Genomic DNA, 19,497 nt, shown 5'->3' with positions numbered 1-19,497 from the left:
TTTACCAAACTTACCGTGTTAAAGAGAGAATCGGCCGCCATCTTGAATTTTCCAATACATCGGTAAACACTGTATGCTTTTCGAGCTGAATAAACATGTTAAATTGAATAAAAACACGAAAAATATATCCAGTTTGGTAGAAAAGTAATTTATCTTGCCTTTGATAACATTTATTTGTTATATATTTGTTTTTTGGCAACTTATTCGAATCTATGTGTACAGTAATACAAACCCGAAATGAATTTAAGACCACGAGTGAAATGAGAAAATGAAGAAAATCACATTTACTGTGTGTGTTTACTGTTTATGTAAGTCAGCGGGTTTGGTTGCCATAACAACGTGACGGTAGTGAACGTGTGTGTGTGTGCGCGTGTGTGCGCGTATTTCGTGTAGTTTAGTTTCGTATAATAGTTTCGTATTTTTTTAATTTGTAAATAACAAGTTATTAAAAAATTAAACCCTTCCAAGATGGACAATAAATAAAGCCATAATATTTTATGGTAAAGGTAAGAGCGTAGAAACGATTGTTTTTTAGGAGATGTGATTATTGGATTAACCAATCAGAAATCGTCTGTGGCACACACATCTCTGTTTTTATAGATATAGATAGATAGATAGATATAGAAGATAGAAGATATAGATAGATATATAGATAGATATAGATAGATATATAGATAGATAGATATAGATAGAAGATAGATAGATATAGATAGATATAGATAGATTAAATGTTAAATAGATTTTGTAAATAGTACAGTTGAAATGATTAGAATATTTCCAATATGTAATAAGGTCGAGGTAATTAGTTAAAGAGATTTAATATAATGTGATATGCAAATGAGCATAAGTCATTCGATATGGGGGTGGTTTGTAGAATAGTATATAAAGAAATTAGGCACAGATTCTTATGTCTCCTATAACAGAAACATCCTAAAATGGGTTCTAATGTTTCTCTACCAGGAGAGATCTACCCTCTTACCTCGTTTATATTTCGTTGATGATGGAGAGCTGTACACACAGACAGAAACACACGAACCCTATTACTTTATAAAAATATAGATGTCACGGGTTCTTCCGAAATGCGAAAATAACACTCAAAATTAGAACAGCAGTTAGAATAATCCAAATAATACAAATTATTAATCCTCATCTGAAAAATTCAAAAACATATTCTTATCTTTCAGCCGATATAAACTTTAATGTTCTTAAGAAGTTTTAATGTTCTTAAGTTTTAAGAAAACATATGGCATTACATCAAGCAACAGCTACTCGGTGATAAAATTTCAAATTTGGAAGAACTTTTGACAAAAATTAAAGAAAAGTGGGATGCCCTTTCCCTGTAGTATCGCTGCAGTCTAATTCAAGGAATTCCCAAAAGATTACAGGTTGTTAAATTGCAGAAGGGCTATGCTACTAAATATTAACTAGTTCATTGTGTTCCTGTTTTATTTGTGTTGCATTAATGTCCTAAAGTTACATTTAAATAATCTCCCATTGTGCGGACTTTCTTTTTGCCTCCTTAATTTGAACTTATTTTTTTAAATTGACGTGAACACTAGAATATTTCAATTAAAAATCAAATGGGAACAGGTAAAATTATAGAAAAATAAAAGGCCAATCAAATGAGGTATAGTTTGTTTAAACAGTTACATTATATTTAGTTTAAATTTGCAGTTTTTGAAAAATTACAAGTGCAGACTTTCTTTTTGCCACCTGTGTTGAGTTATTTCTCACGCTGACATTGATATTAAAAGCCCGCTTTTCTATTTTAAAAGTGAATACAATTTCTTTATATACTTAGTCCTGACTAGGGTTGGATCAAATACAATTGTATTTGTATTTCAATTGTATTTAAATACAATTTTAATGTAATTGTATTTGTATTTTTAGATTTAGGAATAAATGTATTTGTATTTTTAGACTTAGGAGTAAAAGTATTTGTATTTCTGGTAACCTAAGCGAAAGTATTTGCATTTCAATTGTTAAAAGTCAGTATTTGATCCAACCCTGTTCACATACATGTTGCGTACGTGTACCAGTCTACCAGCCCCGTCCACTTCCAGTCACACACGCTGCTGCTAGTTGAGTGACGATAAGTCTGTGAGTCAAGTAGCTTCAATTCAGGGTTGCCACTCCCATTCATGGATTTACACCCTGCACTAGCAGTGTCAGAAATTTCGTGAAAATAGTGAATAATTCCACCCCATCTTTCCAAGCTTATAACTCCTCGAAAAATGTAATTCAAGCCCTAATTTTTTTTTTCAATTAAAGGAGTAAGGACCAAGGTTTTATTTAAAAAAAAACAAAACAAAACAATGTGTTTTTTTTTTTTTAAAAAGGTTTTAAACTTCGGACTTTACAGGTAAATTTCTACAAAACTGATTTTTTTTTTTGTTTTAAATTTGAATATATTATTTATTGACCTTTTCTCTTCAATTTGTGATATATAAACCTATTAAACATAAATTAATTATTTACTTTTTAATAGACATTTCAAAATGAGAGGCGTAAATTATTCGACCCCCTATCTTTCTAAGCTTATAACTCCTCGAAAAATGTAATTCAAGCCCTAATTTTTTTTTCAATTAAAGGAGCAAGGACCAAGGTTTCATTAAAAAAAAAAAAAAAAGACAAAAAGAAAAAATGTGTTCTTATAAAATAAGGTTTTAAACTTCGGACTTTACAGGTAAATTTCTAAAAAACTGATTTTTTTTTTTGTTTTAAATTTGAATATATTATTTATTGACCTTTTCTCTTCAATTTGTGATATATAAACCTATTAAACATAAATTAATTATTTACTTTTTAATAGACATTTCAAAATGGGGGGGGCGTGAAAATGGGGGGGCGTGAATTTAAAAAAAACGTTTGTCTAAAATATTATATTCGGTTTATTGGAAAGAACATAAAATTTCACATTGACCCTGAAAATATCGTAAAAATAGAATCAATAGAAAAATTTTGATAGATTTTTAAAATTTAAAAATTTAAAAATATTGAGTTTAAAAATTGAAAAATATTGAGTTCGGAAAATTCATTACTGTTTTAAAAAAAAAATAAAAATATTTTTATTACTTTTAAAACAACTGTAATAGTTTATTTTGGAAGTATAATCCATAAAGAAAATAAATAACCCACTTTTAACAGAGAAATTACGAGATTTTTATATTGTATTCGCAGTTTCGTGTTAGGGGTGTCAAAAATTCCTACAAAAATTCTGATACTGCTAACCCTGCACTAAGCGAATCTCACACCTAAATGTTTAATCCGGTTTCACAGTTACTTACTAAATGTCTATATGGACCCTTTCAAAGAGTTCACAGTTGAGTATGAAACCATTTTGGGGACATTTTTTAGTGCTGGCGCCTTGTCCCTGCCAATTAGGTCACTGAGTGTATTTCCTCTGAAATAATTAATTCTTGTATTTTTCGTTTGAAATTCTTTAAAAGTAGTGTTTTGAAATTAATTGAATTAATTTATTTTCAATTTATAGAAATTTGAAAACTTATAACTATAGCTATTTAAAGTTGTATTTAAAATGAATATTTTTAAGTATTCATATACTTTTTCCTGAGTAGTCCCAAAAGTTTAATTACAGTGCAAGAAGCCGTATTCGGCATCAACTAAGGCAACATCTAACCTAGTTATCCACTTAAGAAGAGTTCACAAAGATCTGTATGCTGATTATGAGACAATGAAAGCTGCAGAGGAAAAGAATAAGCGTGAGAGCTGTGCATCACATTCATCACAGCACAAAATGACTTCGTTCTTCAAAACCAAGCCTCTACAAGAGAACAAATTTAGCACTAAGCACATCAAACAACGATCTATGGTAAAGAAACTCTTAAACTCCATTGCATGTGACCAACTGCTTTTGAGTATTGTGGAAAGTAACACTTTTAGAGCTCTTCTACATGAAGCAGAACCACGCTTCGTGTTCCCAAGCAGAACCACACTTAGAAGCAGTTTACTCCTGCAGAGAGCAAATGACATTAAGTCGCAATTGATAAACGAATTTAAAAACCTCAGTCTTATTTACCTGACACTAGACCTCTGGACAAATCGGAAAATGGTATCTTTTCTTGGTGTTACCGTACACTTCATCAACTCATCATGGGAGCTGAAGTCGCGGGTCATTGCTTGTGATAAGTTTGAGGGGCGACACACAGCTGTAAATATTGCTACAGCATATGAGGATGTAGTGACTAAATTTGGAATTCGTGGCAAAGTGAGGAAAGTGGTTGCAGACAATGCTTCGTCTATGGTGAGAGCATTTGATATATGTCTACCAGGATTATATGGAAATGAAGTTGAAAATGATAGTATCAAGGAAAATGGAGACATAGATAACATTGATATTTTGGAAGAAGAACTTGATATTTTGGAAGAAGAACTTGATCTGAATGAAGTCCTTGCCTTTCTTCCACCGGATCGGTCCAGTTGCTTTGCACACACACAACAAATCTGCATACGAGATGCCTTCAATGATCCCAGTGTCAGATGCAGCGCAATTGCAACTGTGATACACAAGTGCTGTAGTATTGTAGCTGCAATACGGCGATCTACTGTGGCAGCACCGTTCTTGGAAAATATTGGGATTTCACTGCAGGCTGCTAATGCTACTAGATGGAACTCTCAACTGACTATGCTTAAGTCAGTTCTCAAAGATGTCAATGGCGTCAACTCAGCTATTTGTCTCCTAGGATCGTGCAAGAACATACGAGAATTGAACGTAGTGGAAATAGCAATGCTAAAAGAAGTGGTGCAAATTTTGGACCCATTCCAAGAGGCGATGTCACAAGTGGAAGGAGAAAACATGGTGACACTTTCTTGCGTTGCACCAGTTGTATTTGGCCTTGAACACAGCCTCAAACTATTCATGGAAAGTAAACCAACCTACTGCTTAAACTTGGCTAATGCACTACAGTCTTCTATCAAAAAGAGATTGCATCCGTTTCTTGATAGGACTGATGTCATTGCTGCAGTTGTCATGGACCCCAGGTTTAAGCTGTCATGGCTGTCATGTGAAAAAATGAAAAATAAAAATATTTCGAAGATTGTGGACCTAATTATTTCGCAGTCAACTCAGTTGTCTTTGAAGAACACAGTTCAAGAGAGGAAGTTTTTCATGACCGTGAACACAAATCAAGACGAGGCTGACATGAATGCAAAACGCCCTCGTCTTTTTGCCTACATGCCACCAGCTGGGAAGCTAAATGTAAGTCCATCAATAAGCGACACTACAGCGGTAAAGGCAGAACTCGATTCCTACTTAGAAGAATGTGTTCTGGCTTTTGACGTCAACCCACTGAGGTACTGGCGGGAAAACGAGCTTCAAGATTTTGAAGCCTTTCGCCAGAAATATTCTAGGGTGCTGTGCAACATCGGCACCATCTGAAAGAGTTTTCAGCAAGGCTGGTAATTTTTATACCCCAGAGCGAGCCAAACTTGGCCCGGAAACTTTCAGAGCTCTAATGATGATAAAATGCAATGAGGACATGATATAGAGTGTAATGTAGATGTCAAATTTGGAAGGAAATATTTCTTCTTTTTTCTTCTTTTCTTCGCATATTTTCAGATTGTTTAAATCAGTTATTGTATTTTTATTTGTATTTTGAGATTGAGGAATAAAAGTATTTGTATTTGTATTTTTAGCGTTTGTATTTGTATTTTTAGAGTTAGGAATAAAAGTATTTGTATTTGTATTTCTGGTAACCTTAACGAAAGTATTTGTATTTCAATTGTTAAAAGTCAGTATTTGATCCAACCCTGGTCCTGACTATACTATTGACTTCAGAAGGATAGCTAATTTGCATATTCCTTTAAAAATGGTTTTATTTATTCACTGTTCGTTTTTTAATTTTTTTATTGGATGAGTAGTTTAATTGAAACTTTATACACGTGGTATTCAGATCTGTGATTCAAAATTGGTTTGGTTTTAGTAGGAAAAATAGCTGATAAGGGGGCAAAATTGGAAAATTTACAGCATACATATTACAATATGTATGCTGTAAATATGCAAATATACCTTTATACTTTATGGCTTCTATCCTCCTCTTGCCAAACAGTAAGATCCCGCAGCTTGAGCTTTGTCGTGCCTGTGCGGTTAATTCAGACGGTAGCAAATACCATTAGAGAGTTATGTCTTTGTTTCAATTCTAACTGATGGCATCCAAGTAATTTTTTTTTTTTTGTCTTTTTCAGGGAATTTAAATTACATTCTTATTTTTTTATGTTTGCATTTTTTACTCAAAGCTTAAGATATATATAAAAAATATTTACGTTCTTAATTTTTGCTATAAACACTTTGCTTATAAAAGGTTCTTTTTTTTTTTTTCTTATCTTTTTGATACCAGTCAAAGGCATTTTGTCTTTAGTGAAAGTGGCCATCTGATGTTATGGGATTCAGATTCAGTTCGTATATGAGATTGTATGTTGGCTGTGCAAAATAACACTCCCTCTGTTTTGAAATACCATAAATTTGAAATTGAGTTTAGAAGCCAAACATTGTTTTAAGTTCTTAATTTTCAACATAGATGCCTTATATAACTTTATTTTAATCAGTTGTATATTTGCCATTGTTTTCAATTACCTTTTCAAATTTACTAATTAGTACAAACTTTTTCCTGTCGATAAAAGTCAAATTCATAATTTTGCTGCAAGAGAAGTGATATAACTATTAAAAATAGTCCTTTTATTAAAATTTAGACTAGTAAACCAAAATTTTGGGTATTTTTGAAATGACTAAAAAACGCTATTAACTTGTATCGACAAAACTGAAACTATTGATAATAGATAAGTATTAACATTTAGATAATTTTAGTACAAATTTATCTTCTATATAAGTGTGTATGTCTGTGTGAAAATATTAAACTAATAAACTCTTAAACTACTAGTAACATAAAACTGAAATTAACAGGAAATAATAATCATACACTGAGGATGGTTTATATCAAGTAAAATCTTTGTTTGGATTGATGAATAATGTGTACAGAATTATGTTAACAAATTGAAATGCAAAATGTTCATTTAAACTTGCCAATATATTTCTATTTCTTTAGCACGTGTGCAAATTTATTCATAGCTTGAAGTGGTTTCAGTTTAAATCTTTTTATCAACAGATAGCTCAAACAGTAGGGAACACAGCTGGAGCACAAATTGTTTCGATTTTGATTCTAGCTGATGGTGTTTATCCCTAATGAGGTTTTAAATAAATTCCATTTCCAAATGTAGACAATTTCCGATTAGTTAGAACAGTAGCATCCAAATTTTTTTTAGCTAAAAAAAAAAAAAGACAAATTTTTTGTTATTATTAATACATGCACACTGCGTGATAGCCAATACTCATTAATTACAAAACTGAAGGTAACTCTCAAAAACACCTTTTGTCCATGTTCAATAGACTTTCTATGATATGCATTCGCAAGTAGATTAGTCGGACTCCATCGACATTAGTAACAGCAGCTTCTTTTAGGTTCAATTCTGGTTTTTAGATTTTTTTTTTTTTTTTTTTTTCTTAGTCCAAAAAAAAAGGCAGATTTCTACTTTGGTTGCCATTTAGTTGAAATCTGCTTTCTTTTTTTTTTTTTTTTTTTTTTTTTTTTTAAATCAAATCTTACCAAATCATTAGAATCTACTTCCTTACTGTTTTATTTGACTGAATTTTCTTTCTCTATTTCTTTCTTTTTTTCATATTTTTCTTTCCTCTTTTTGTTTTGCCTTTCTTTCCCATCTTAAGATAATTTATTAAAATTAAAAATGCTAAAACGATAGAGGTATTAAATGATTGTGATTTTATCACAGAATGACTCCCGTCTTCTGACTCCCACATACGCACTTGTGCCTTTTAATTTGGATTTTCTCAATTGAAACTAATTGGAGCTGTTCTTTTGACCAAGTATCAAAGTGTAGTATCTATTCTAGTACTACACTTCATTTTTCTGTTCTCGATCAGTGAGGGAGAGATTGTTTTAAACTGGGGCAATTTTTATTTACACCATAATTTAGTGTTTGTTTTTGGAGAGCTGCATTTTCCCCACATTAAAAACCAACCTTGTGTTTAACTCTGCCCTCGTGGGGAGACAATTGCATCAAACCATACAAAAATAGAATCTCTATAAATCCATATCACATCTGGAAACAAAGAATCACAGGTCCAAGAAAAAAAAAAAATCGATAAAAAAGAAAATGAAACAAAGCAAGAACCCCCCCCTCCCCAACACATCACGATCACAAACTAAAATAAAAAATAAGCAAAAAACTACTGAAACCATGGAAGTTGACAGTAACATCAACAATCCAAAACAAGAAAATAAAACATAAACCATGGCTAATAAAATACTACAAGTGAATATAAGAGGCCTAAAAATTAATATCGAAGAAATAATACTCCTCAACAAAACCCTTCGTCCTGCAATAATTTGCTTAAAAGAAAATGACAGAATTAATATAAAACATTACTCAATATACAACTATACAAAAAAAACATCAAACATATCCACTGGTGGATCATCATTACTCATAAATAAAAAATATTCCACCCAGCGCAATAAATTTAAAAATCAACATACAAGCCATTGCAATAATCACAACATGACACAAAGGAATAACCCTCTGCTCAATTTATATACCACTGAATGAAACAATAGATGAAATAGAACTGGACAATCTAATTCAACAACTACTAAAATCTTTTTTATTAGTGGGTGATTTTAATAGCTACAACGAATTATGGGGCAATAAATAAACCAACAAAAGAGGCTAAAAACCATTGAAAAACTAATCAACCAAAACTAGTTATGTTTACTCAACAACAAAGAGAACACTTACCTCTATCCAGCAACTGGAACACGGAAAGCAATAGACCTAATATTATGTGACCCAACATAGACTATAGCTGAAGAACACACAATACATGTAGAAGCAACCATTTCCCAATTATACTTGAAAATGAGGACCCCAAATTAGAGGACAAAATGCCCCACTTCAATATAAAAAAGCAAATTGTAAAAATTCCTAAATGCATGCCCACATAGACTAATACCCGAAGCAAACACTAACTTGGAACATATTATCTTTTTCAGCAATATGTTACTTTCCATTGCAGAAGAGAACATACCAAAAAGCTCTATATTCCCAGAAAAATATCAAAGAATCAAAATGGAACACATCGAAAAACTATGTATCAAAAATAAATACAAACACTAAAAACCAAAAAAATATCGGAAATGATCAAGAAAATATCAGGGAAAAACAAGAACCCGATCAAAAACCTAGTATACAACGATATGAAGATCACGGACATGGAAAACATTGCAAACAAATTAGCAGAACAATTTTCAATAAATTCATCATAAAAAAAAAAAATCAAAAATTTTAAGTCAGAAAATAAAGAAAGAAAAAAAAATTAATTTCAAATTAAATGAAGAAAAGTACAACCAACCATTCAATAGCACAAAACTAAAAGAAGCAATATACAGATCTCATAATAACAGCAGTTGGATCTGATGAAATCCATTATCAATTTCTTAAAAAAAAACTACCTAAACCATCTCTGGACTATCTACTTACAAATATACCGGGTGACCCCCAAAAAACGGGCCCCAACTCTAATTAAACCCTGTTTGTTAGTGTTTTGTCTGAATGAAATGAAACTTTGGTCATATATTCAAAACACTAGGGTCTTTGGCCTTTTTTTTCTCCATTCTTCAGCATATGTTCTAGATGACCTCCATTTAGCTTTTTTTTTTGGGGGGGGGGGTAAAAATAACAGTATTCCAAAAAAAACTGGAAGTGGGGTTTAGTGATCCTAATACTTAAAACAAAATACATACAGATCGAATAAACTACTGACCCATTGCTCTCACTAGCTGTCTATGCAAGACATTTGAAAGAATGGTTAACGAAAGATCAGCTTGGTTCTTAGAAAACAAAAACCTGATTATGGAACATCAATCAGGTTTTAATTTGCCAAGAAAGGACACTTAATAGCAATTTTTTTTTTTTTTTTTTACCTCGAAAAAGCATATGACACTACTTGGAAGAGTGGTATCAAAAGAAGCCTGCACAGACTAGGACTTAAAGGCAGATTTGCCAGAATTTATTAGCAACTTTTTAAATGATAGACTTTTTCGAATATGTTTAATTTATATATAACTAGTGAGGGGTACCCGGCGTTGCCCGGGTGTTTTTTGGGGTATGTGAAAAAAACCCGAAATGTGAAAAAAAAAAACAAAAAAAACAGGTGCCCGTGAAAAAAAAACAAAAAACAAAGCCTTCACGACGCGCAGTTAGAAAATAGTAAAGTGTTAAAAAAAAAACAGGTGCGCGTTTTTGATTGACGCGACGGCGATAGGTATTCAGCAGTTAGCATTTTGTGCGGGACAGTTTTGAATGAAGTGAATAAATCTGTTTGTTTGTTTTTAAAAACCCGCTCCCTGTTTATTAGGAGGAGCGAAATAAAAGCTACAGTCTGATATGACGAAGTCGACATTGAACAAACGTTACTTAGCTCTCTTGAGACAACTGGCTTTCGCCTGAGTCGAGTTTCACTTTTTTTTATACCAAAATCCGAATGTAACGTGTGCCGATGCGGGAAATGTCGAATAATTAACGTTTGAAAGTCAATAAAATTAAATAGACAGGCGAGCTCCGTGGGTAACTCTGAGATATTACAATTTATAGATGATATAAAAAGTTTTAAGAAGTTGTGAACCGAGCAAGCGCTTCTCTGAAAGAAGCCTTTTGTTGACATCGAGGAAAAGCGTACATACATACATACATACATACATTTTCGCTTTTATATATATATATATAGATAATAAGAGTTGAAGTTAAGGTTAACAGATGAACTTGTTAAGTTTAAAAATGATGTGCATTTTCACTGCTTGGATTACTCTTTGATTTCTGGCTGGTAATGGTGAATCCAGCTTTCATCGATAATAATGAATCAAGCAAGAAAATGATCATCATCAGCTTCAAACAGTTGCGTTTATGTTCTGGTGTCAAAAGATAAGGAACTTACTTTGCAGAAACCTTTTGAGAATCCTATTTTTTATTTTCATCAAAATTTTGTCTGTTCACTCGGTGGATATTCCAAGGCTTTTTGCTATCTAACTACATGATGTTCAATGATTTTGCTTGATCATCTGCAGAGCAAGGTCAAGGTTATCTTTAGATGATGCTGTTGGTGGTCATCTTGACATTGGTTCATGTTCAACACTATCTTTGTCACGCTTGAATTCTCTGATCCGATGTAATTTCTCTATATCTTATTCCCTCTCAGACAGTCATCTTCTAGGCCCACCTCCCAAATCGTGAGGATCAGTAACCGTCATTTCTCGATCTATTCCTGCCTACATTACCAGTTTTGTGTGGTGGATGCCCATAGCCCTCTTGGAAACTCTGATCATCTTGTGATTATTGTAGATATCACTCCAAACTTTTGACCCCAAGCATAGAAGCTATTGCTCAAAATGACGAGATACTTCAAAAGTGCTGATCAAAAATCCGTTAGAAATCACATCAGTGCCTCATTCAGTGAAATGTTTTTTCTTCCTGCTGAACAGTGCATAAATGAGGCAACCGAGCGAGTCAAAGTAGAATTTGAAGCACATGTTCCCATGTTGAAATTCTATATCAACCTCCATCCTTTCTAATGGTTCACTTCAACCTGCGCAGCTTCTGTTGCACAAAAGCAAAAAGCATCCCCCTCCCATTCAGCTGCCATAAGTCAAATTAGAAATAGGCAGAAATTTAAAGAAGCTAGAAATCATTGTAAAAATGAAATAGTCAAAGTCAACAGAAGGTATGCTGAAATGACTAGAAAATACATTGAGTCTCAGAAATTAAGAACTGGTGTTTTCTGGAGAATTTATAATGGGTGTGATGATGAATAATGATAAGCCAACAATTCCCCACTATCCAACCACCATGATGTCGCTGGCACAGCAACTGAGAAGGCTTAACTGCTTGCCAGCGTTTCACTTCAAACTTCACTTAAAACCCCACAAACCACTCCCTCGCAAATTTCCCGCTGCATACAGAAGTTACACTAGATGATTTGATTGTTACTTCTTACTGTACCTGGGATATAAAAATACCTAGACACCTCCAAGGCATGTCAGCTTTATCCCTATTTATACCCTGCTATATTAATAACTGAATGCTCTGCTGAGCTAGCCCATTCTCGTGAAACTCTACAACAAATTTCTTGCAAATCTTGCTTCCCTAATAGCTTATAAATTGTATCTATAATACCAAAACTTTGGTAAAAAGAACTGGCTTATTTGCTAAACTCCTTGAATTGCTAATAAATTTAATGATAATCCACCATCTCTTAAATTCTAAACTACTTTTTGAAAGGCAAGCCTGTTCTAGTGCAAATATCTTAACAATCATCTCCGGACGCATATACCATTTATTGGACAAAACTGGTGAAGTTAGAGTGTAGTATCCAACACCTTTGACTAAGTCTGGCCTTCTCATAAAAATTAATTCATATGATATTGGATTAATATTTAATATAAGATCCTTCTAAGCTAAAAGAAAAATCCATGTTGAACTCGATGTCCACACATCTAAACAATATGACGATGTGGGTGGACCCAAGGGGTGATCCTAAAAACTTTGCTTCTTGATATTTATAAACTTTTCTAATGAAATTATGTTTGAGATGCGTATATTTGCTGATTACGCCATACTCTATTCTAGACAGACAACTTGATTGCTTACTAGACACTATCTTTGGGTGTCTAAGGTCTCTCTGTACAGGGGTTTGTCAGTACAACCTAGCATATGGATACTTTTCTCTACAAGTAAATTCCAATCAAATATTCAAAATCACATAGTATTTACAATCTAAATAACACCAGACTAAACAAATTCTTATCCTGGAATCCAGTAAGATCAAGCGACCTCAATAAATGTAAACTATAACATTTAAATTGATTGTCAATTGAGGAGAGGAAAATTATGTTCACAACTTCTTTACTAACTCAGTGTTTTAGATGTGGGAAAAAAAAAAAAAAAAAAGATTATTTAAATATTTATATATCTCGTATAGAGATCAAGTGTTAGCCCCAGGAAAGGGGACCCTTTGATTTCTGAGAATTTCGACTAAAATAAAAAAGTGACATATGGACAGACTGAACATACACATTTAACACCATGTTTGAATCCTTAGAAAAGGATTTTCAATCTTTAATGGAATAGGGACAAATGGATGGTAAAATTTAATGCTACTAAGCCAAAGCTCCTTGCCTTTAACAATAAGAAGCCTTTTCAATAGCTGATTGGCATTTCAAATAGGATCCTCCTACTTGAGAGTTCATCATTCAAACTTTTCAGCCTAACATTCACAGGGAACACAAATACAAAGAAGACATTGTTGAGGCTTTTGCCAGGAAGGTAGGCTCCCTCTACCATGCTGGTCCTGGATATGACCTTAAACTATATCCAGTGGTGAGGCCCCAGCTTGCGGGCTTTGGCGAGTGTGGAGTGTGAAAACTTTACGCAATGAAAAAATATATAGGTAACATCTTTTTCGTTTAAATATCTTCTATAAATATAAAAGCGAAGATGTATGTATGTACGCTTTTCCTCGATGTCCACAAAAGGCTTCTTTCAGAGAAGCGCTCGCTCACTTCACAACTTCTTAAAACTTTTTATATCATCTATAAATTGTAATATCTCACAGTTAACCACGGAGCTCACCTGTCTATTTAATTTTATTGACTTTCAAACGTTAATTATTCCACATTTTCCCGCATCGGCACACGTTACATTCGGTTTTCGGTATAAACAAAAAGCGAAACTTGACTCTAATCACAGGCCCAGAGCCAGTGGTCTCTAGAGAGCTAAGTAACGTTTTGTCAATGTCAACTTCGTCATATCAGACGGTAGCTTTCATTTCGAGACGAGGGAGCGGGTTTTTAAAAACGAACAAACCGATTTATTGACCTCATTAAAAATTGTCCCGCACAAAATGCTAACTGCTGAATACCTATCGCCATCACGTCGATCAAAAACGCGCACCTGTTTTTTTTTTTTTGTTGTTGTTTTTTTTTTCACACTTTACTATTTTCCAACTGCGCATCGTCAAGACTTTGTTTTTTTTTTTTTTCACAGGCACCTGTTTTTTTTTTTTTTGTTTTTTGTTTTTTTTTCACATTTCTGGTTTTCACACACACCTACAAACACCCGGGCAACGCCGGGTGCCCCTCGCTAGTATATTATAAAATAAAAATAAAATATGTATTTGTACTTTTAATTAATAATTTCATATTTTTTTTTAATATTAGATCAATTTTCACAAATATTATCTCTGTGCAGTAAAATAACAGAAATTTAAAAAGTGGAGGGGGACAATTCAAACTCATTACAATGAAATTCTCTATCAAACCAACTAATTTTTAGGTATCACGGAAATAAATGCATAAAAAAAGACGTCAAGAGTTAGGGTTTTAAAATAATGTCGGCCCTTGACATGTGTCCGTTCTTACTGTTTTTAAAATCACTTTTTTTTTTCTTTTTTTTATGTCACTTTTATTCTGTTGTTTTAATGAAAATTCAACTAAGTAAACAAAGAAATAAAACCAGATAGAGAGGATTTACAAAATGTAAATCGGGAGCTTATTTTGAAAATTGGACTGGTCCCAAAATACATGTTCTGGTCGACTAAGGGAATTTCCATCTTTTACAGAAATTCAAAATCTATATGAAAAATTTTCTTTTATTTATTTCTGAGATTAATTCATATCTACTCAATATTTTCTTTTCTTTGAGGGGAGTAGTGAATACCGGTTATGAATGCTCTTAGGCATTCAATGGCTACATCCCAGATTAAGCTCTCCTTTGGTGGAGAGGCAGATAAATACCTACTCACAATAAAGCTATATTTAAATACCACTATAATACTTAGTTTTTGTTCATAAATAAACACCCACTGTATGATACCATGTGCCAGTTTTTTTTTTTTAATTTAATTTGTACATCTTAAGTTATAATTCATGGCTTATGGTAAAGAGCTACATCAAATTTGACTGCATAATCAAAAAGAGCACACGATTTTATATAAGAATAGCTTTAAAAATAAATAAATGGTGATGAAATTACTGAATTTCTTGAAATGTTGAGGTCTGTAATTTAGCCCACTTTTTCAAAAGAAAAATGTCCACGGAAAAACAAATTTGCACTTAAAATTCTCATAACTTCTGAACTACTGGTGATATTTGCATAATTCAAACGGTTTTAAGCATCTTTTACATAGCTCTTTTCATGCAAGTTGATAAAATAACAATTATTTAAAATGAAAAATCAACATGTAATGCTAATCCTATATTTCTAATAAGCCACCATTTGCCATGCATGGTGCATTGTTGTTACATCTTGGCCAGTGCATCTACCACTAGTCTCTCCCGATTAGACAATGTCCAAAAAAGATTGTTCAATCTTAATGGGTCTCACACTGTCAACCAAGCTTCAACTCCTGTCTCATTGCCACATTGTTGCATCCCCGTGCTCCAATAAACTTGTAGCACTCGTGCTCCCTCCAACAAGCCACAAAATTCCACTCCTTCATTAGAGATCCTCAGATATCAAAAATCTTTCTACTCTAATAGTTTCTTCCATCAAACTGTGAGCCTTTCTTGCTGCTCAACTCCCTAATAAGGATGCATTTGTATGTATGATCTTATTCAGCAGCAGCAGCAGCCTTGTCATTAAATAGCGTCAGCAACCACAGCTCTCCAAGGCTCAACTTTAGACCATAACCCCATCCAATTGATTAAGTTGTCCATCAAAGTGCATCTTATTCATAGTAACTTCTTGCATCTTGATGGCAGTCTACCATTTTTGCAGTGAATAAAAGTAATAAAATGAAGAAAAAAAAACAAAAAAATGGGATGAATTCCAATATTTTCAGCTTGACTGGTAAATTTTTTATACGCTGAGGAAGTCTCTTCATGAAAATCGGTGATCCAAAATATAAAGATAAAAAAAAATGTTGTAGTTGAAGAAACTACTCACAAGTGGCAGTGCGTCTGTTTGGACCATCAGGTGATGGGCTAGCAAAAAGAAAAAGAAAACTTTAGTTTGTCGATCGATTCTTTATACACATGGCATTAATTTGCATATTAGGGGAATAGCGGCTATAAGGAGGACATATTAGAGCATAAAGTGAACAAGTTTTTGACAGCCAAGAGAAAGCATTAAGAGTTGGTGTTGTGAATTAGGTTAAGAGGGGTTGGTATGAAGGAGTTCTTACATTTTTATTTTATTTTTTTTTCATTACATTTTGTATATCAAAATGTTGAAGTGGGCAGAAACAATTGTTTGCAAATAAAACTTTTTGGGGGGATATTTTTTTTTTTTTACAAAGGCATCACCACATTATCAAGGCCCAGAGGCCACTCAAGGATAAGGGTTAAAGAGTGTACAGTAGAAATTGGTCAATATAGTAATCATTAGTAATGAAAATTTGGTAAATTTAATAACTTATATGGAACGGCTCATCAAGAACTTATTTACTTTAGACTTGAACACAACCATATTGTAGTCAGCCGGAAAGCAGGAAAACGGAAGACAATTCCACAGGCGTGCAGTTCTAAGAAAGAAGCTTTGTTCATGGAATCTACGTTTAGGTTTAGGCACAGATAAAGAGTGGGGGAAATTATTGATAAACTGAAGTTTTACATGATAAATTAATAGTTCTATTTATACACTGTTTAGCTACAACATAAATCTTTGCGTTAAATATAAAACTGGTGTGTATATAATATGAGAACCGTTTAAAACATTCTTTTTACTGTTTTCCCTGCAACCACAGAAGAGATGTTGCGAATTTGTCTCTGCTCTATCATGGTCTTCCTTTGCCAAACTTTCACGAAAAACACTCTACTAGCCAAAACCACTACATATGATTTCCCCCACTCTATCTGTGCCTAAATCTAAAAACAAATTCCATGAACAAAGTTTCTTCCTCAGAACTGCCCACCTTTGGAACAGTGTTCCGCTTGCATGCTTACCAGCTGAATACAACATGGTAGCCTTCAAATGTAAATAAGTTCCGGTTATGCTGTCCTCATAAATAATTAGTCTACCTAATTTACGCCTATTTACTACACTACCCCCTCTCATCGAGTGGCCTTCAGGCCTTAATAAGTGATGACTCTCAAATAAAACACAAGAAAATATAAAATTTATAGATTATGTTAAATATTTTAATTGTTCTTCATAATTATTTTAAATATTTACAAGAATTTTTTTTTTTTTTTTTCTTTTTTTTTTGCCTTACTGTAGGATTCTGGCACAGATGACACTGGAGATGGCTCAGACATGGAAATGGAAAGTCCACCCTGTCGACGGAAAACTGTTGGCCACCTTGAGCAAAATCCAGGCGGAACTTCCTCTTCAACGACACCCACAACAGCAGCAGCTGCCGCAGCAGCAGCAGCTGCCGCTGCTGCTGCTTCGTCATCGTGTGGTGAAGGCACTTCATCTGCAAAATATCGACCTCGCGATTCCGGTTTCCGGGGTCCTTCAACAACTCCACAAAATGATCAGAGTCGGAAGGAGCGTCCATCAACAAAGGTTCCTGACGACAAAGTAAATGAAAGCAGCATTCAAAGGAGTAAAAATACTGATCGACCCAGTGGCATTGTTGGTAGCCCGAATCCGCACAGCACCCCACTTCAGGTACACATGCCTGTAAAAAGAGGACCCGGTCGACCTCCTAAAAACCGGCCCTTGATAGGGGTTACCACAGCTCCAACAAGCAAATCTTTTCCTACAACTCGACCGTCCTCGGTGATCAAATCCACAGGCAATGTCAGTCATGGTATGAGGAAACATGATAAAGGTATTGCATCAAGCCTTAACGGTCAGGTGGCTAAAGACGGCAAGAACAAAGAGGGTGAGTCTCGGCCTGTGCTTGGTCAACTGCAGGACGGTCATGAGGAGACGACGCCCAGCCGACATGGCGATAAAAATAAATGTATTTCTTTTTCTCGTGACAATTTTGAGGGACTTGAATATAGCACAGACACTGAAAACAAATCCAGTGCCCCCGAGAGGCGCACATATTGGTGTCCACCCCCCAATGTAAAGCCCCTCCTTGACCAAGTATTTATTACAGACGTTACCTCCAACATGGTGACAGTGACTGTTCGAGAATGTGCCACGGAAAGTGGGTTCTTCCGAGATCGGGAAGATGGGCAGTGTGCCTGAGCTAATTCCTTTACACACAAACACATACTTTTTTTTTTTTCCTCTCGACCTTCCCCTCCTTCTGTTCTCTCTTGCGTCTCCCCCACCATCATCTCTGTTCCATCACTGCTTTTTGTAATCCAAAAGTTTTGTAATATGATCATGGGGGTAGGGGGAATTTATATGGATCTTAATCCGCAGAGATGGTCTATATGTTTTTATCCGCCTTTCATTAGATGGACTTTGCGAACCATTGAAGAATTGTGTATAACTGCATAAAAACTATTATTATGGGTTAACTTCTAGTTAATTATTATTATTATTATTATTATTATTATAAGTAGCTCTGTTTTCATCAAAAATCATAGAGCACTGGTAAATATACAAAGATAAAATTTTATATATAATACAAATAATATGCCTGTGTGCATATTTATGTATTATGGATTGCAAATGTCTGACATTTTTATTTCAATGAATATTTTTTTAAGAGTAGATACTTGTTATGTTTACTTCGTTAATCGTTGGATACAATCGCTTTTTATTTAAATATATAATTCTTATGCTTATCAAAAGAATACTTGTCATGAGACAGATATAAACTAATTATCCCAAACAGAACAGTTTTGCACCTCTTTAAACCCCCCCCCCCTCATCCACTACAAAGATTAAAATCAAAATATTGTGCAGCTAAAGCTTATGTTAAGAAACCTTCTCGGATTCTGATCAAAGTCTATTACATTATTTTGATTATAGAAAATATCTAAGATTTCAAGCTTAGGGGATCTCAAGAAGTTTAAATTCAAGGGATCTTGCTTAATTGCTGTCTAATTACTACAAATCGGATTTAATGCACATCTGAAATACTTGAATTTTCAAATGGGCGGTTGTGTCCATGTTATGCCCCCTAAAACTGTTTCAAAATATCCCAAATAAACTAAAATATGATTAATTGATGTCTAATATCTGTTGGCATATTCATGTTCGTTAATGGACCATGAGACTTGGGTTCAATTCTTGGTCGAGTCATAGAAAGACTGAAAGAAAAAGAATGGTACTTGATGTCTCCCTGCTTAAACACTTCAGCATTATAAGTTGATTATCAAGGGTAAATGAAGCAATCCTGGGAAAGGAATGATGCTCTCCCCTACATTTCAGTATAATAGCCAATGAAAAGAGAGCTTTCAGGTCACTCTCGACTATGGTCAACGACTTTACTTTTTTGTAGTCGATTGTTAAAATTTCACAAAAATCAAAGGTATCTAAATTTTTACAAAGAGCTTTCACCCTATC

The 19,497-nt window shown here is 33.8% G+C and overlaps 1 protein-coding gene across 1 annotated transcript in view; it reads left to right on the top strand.

Moving 5' to 3' along the window:
• The window catches only part of LOC145252628 (uncharacterized), a 59,408-nt gene extending 40,905 nt beyond the window's left edge, over nt 1–18,503 (top strand). The window contains exon 5 of the mRNA XM_080112354.1: nt 17,299–18,503. Within this exon, the coding sequence (XP_079968480.1) occupies nt 17,299–18,225 (927 nt within the window). The 3' untranslated portion in view covers nt 18,226–18,503. The remainder of the gene's footprint in view (nt 1–17,298) is intronic.
• Nucleotides 18,504–19,497: the final 994 nt, after the last annotated feature.

The sequence above is a fragment of the Euprymna scolopes genome, chromosome 29, assembly GCF_053919585.1.
Source record: "Euprymna scolopes isolate OS-2025 chromosome 29, ASM5391958v1, whole genome shotgun sequence".
Lineage (NCBI taxonomy): Eukaryota > Metazoa > Mollusca > Cephalopoda > Sepiida > Sepiolidae > Euprymna > Euprymna scolopes.
The sequence above is the reverse complement of the archived record's forward strand: the minus strand, read 5'-3'. Positions and strand labels throughout refer to the sequence as shown.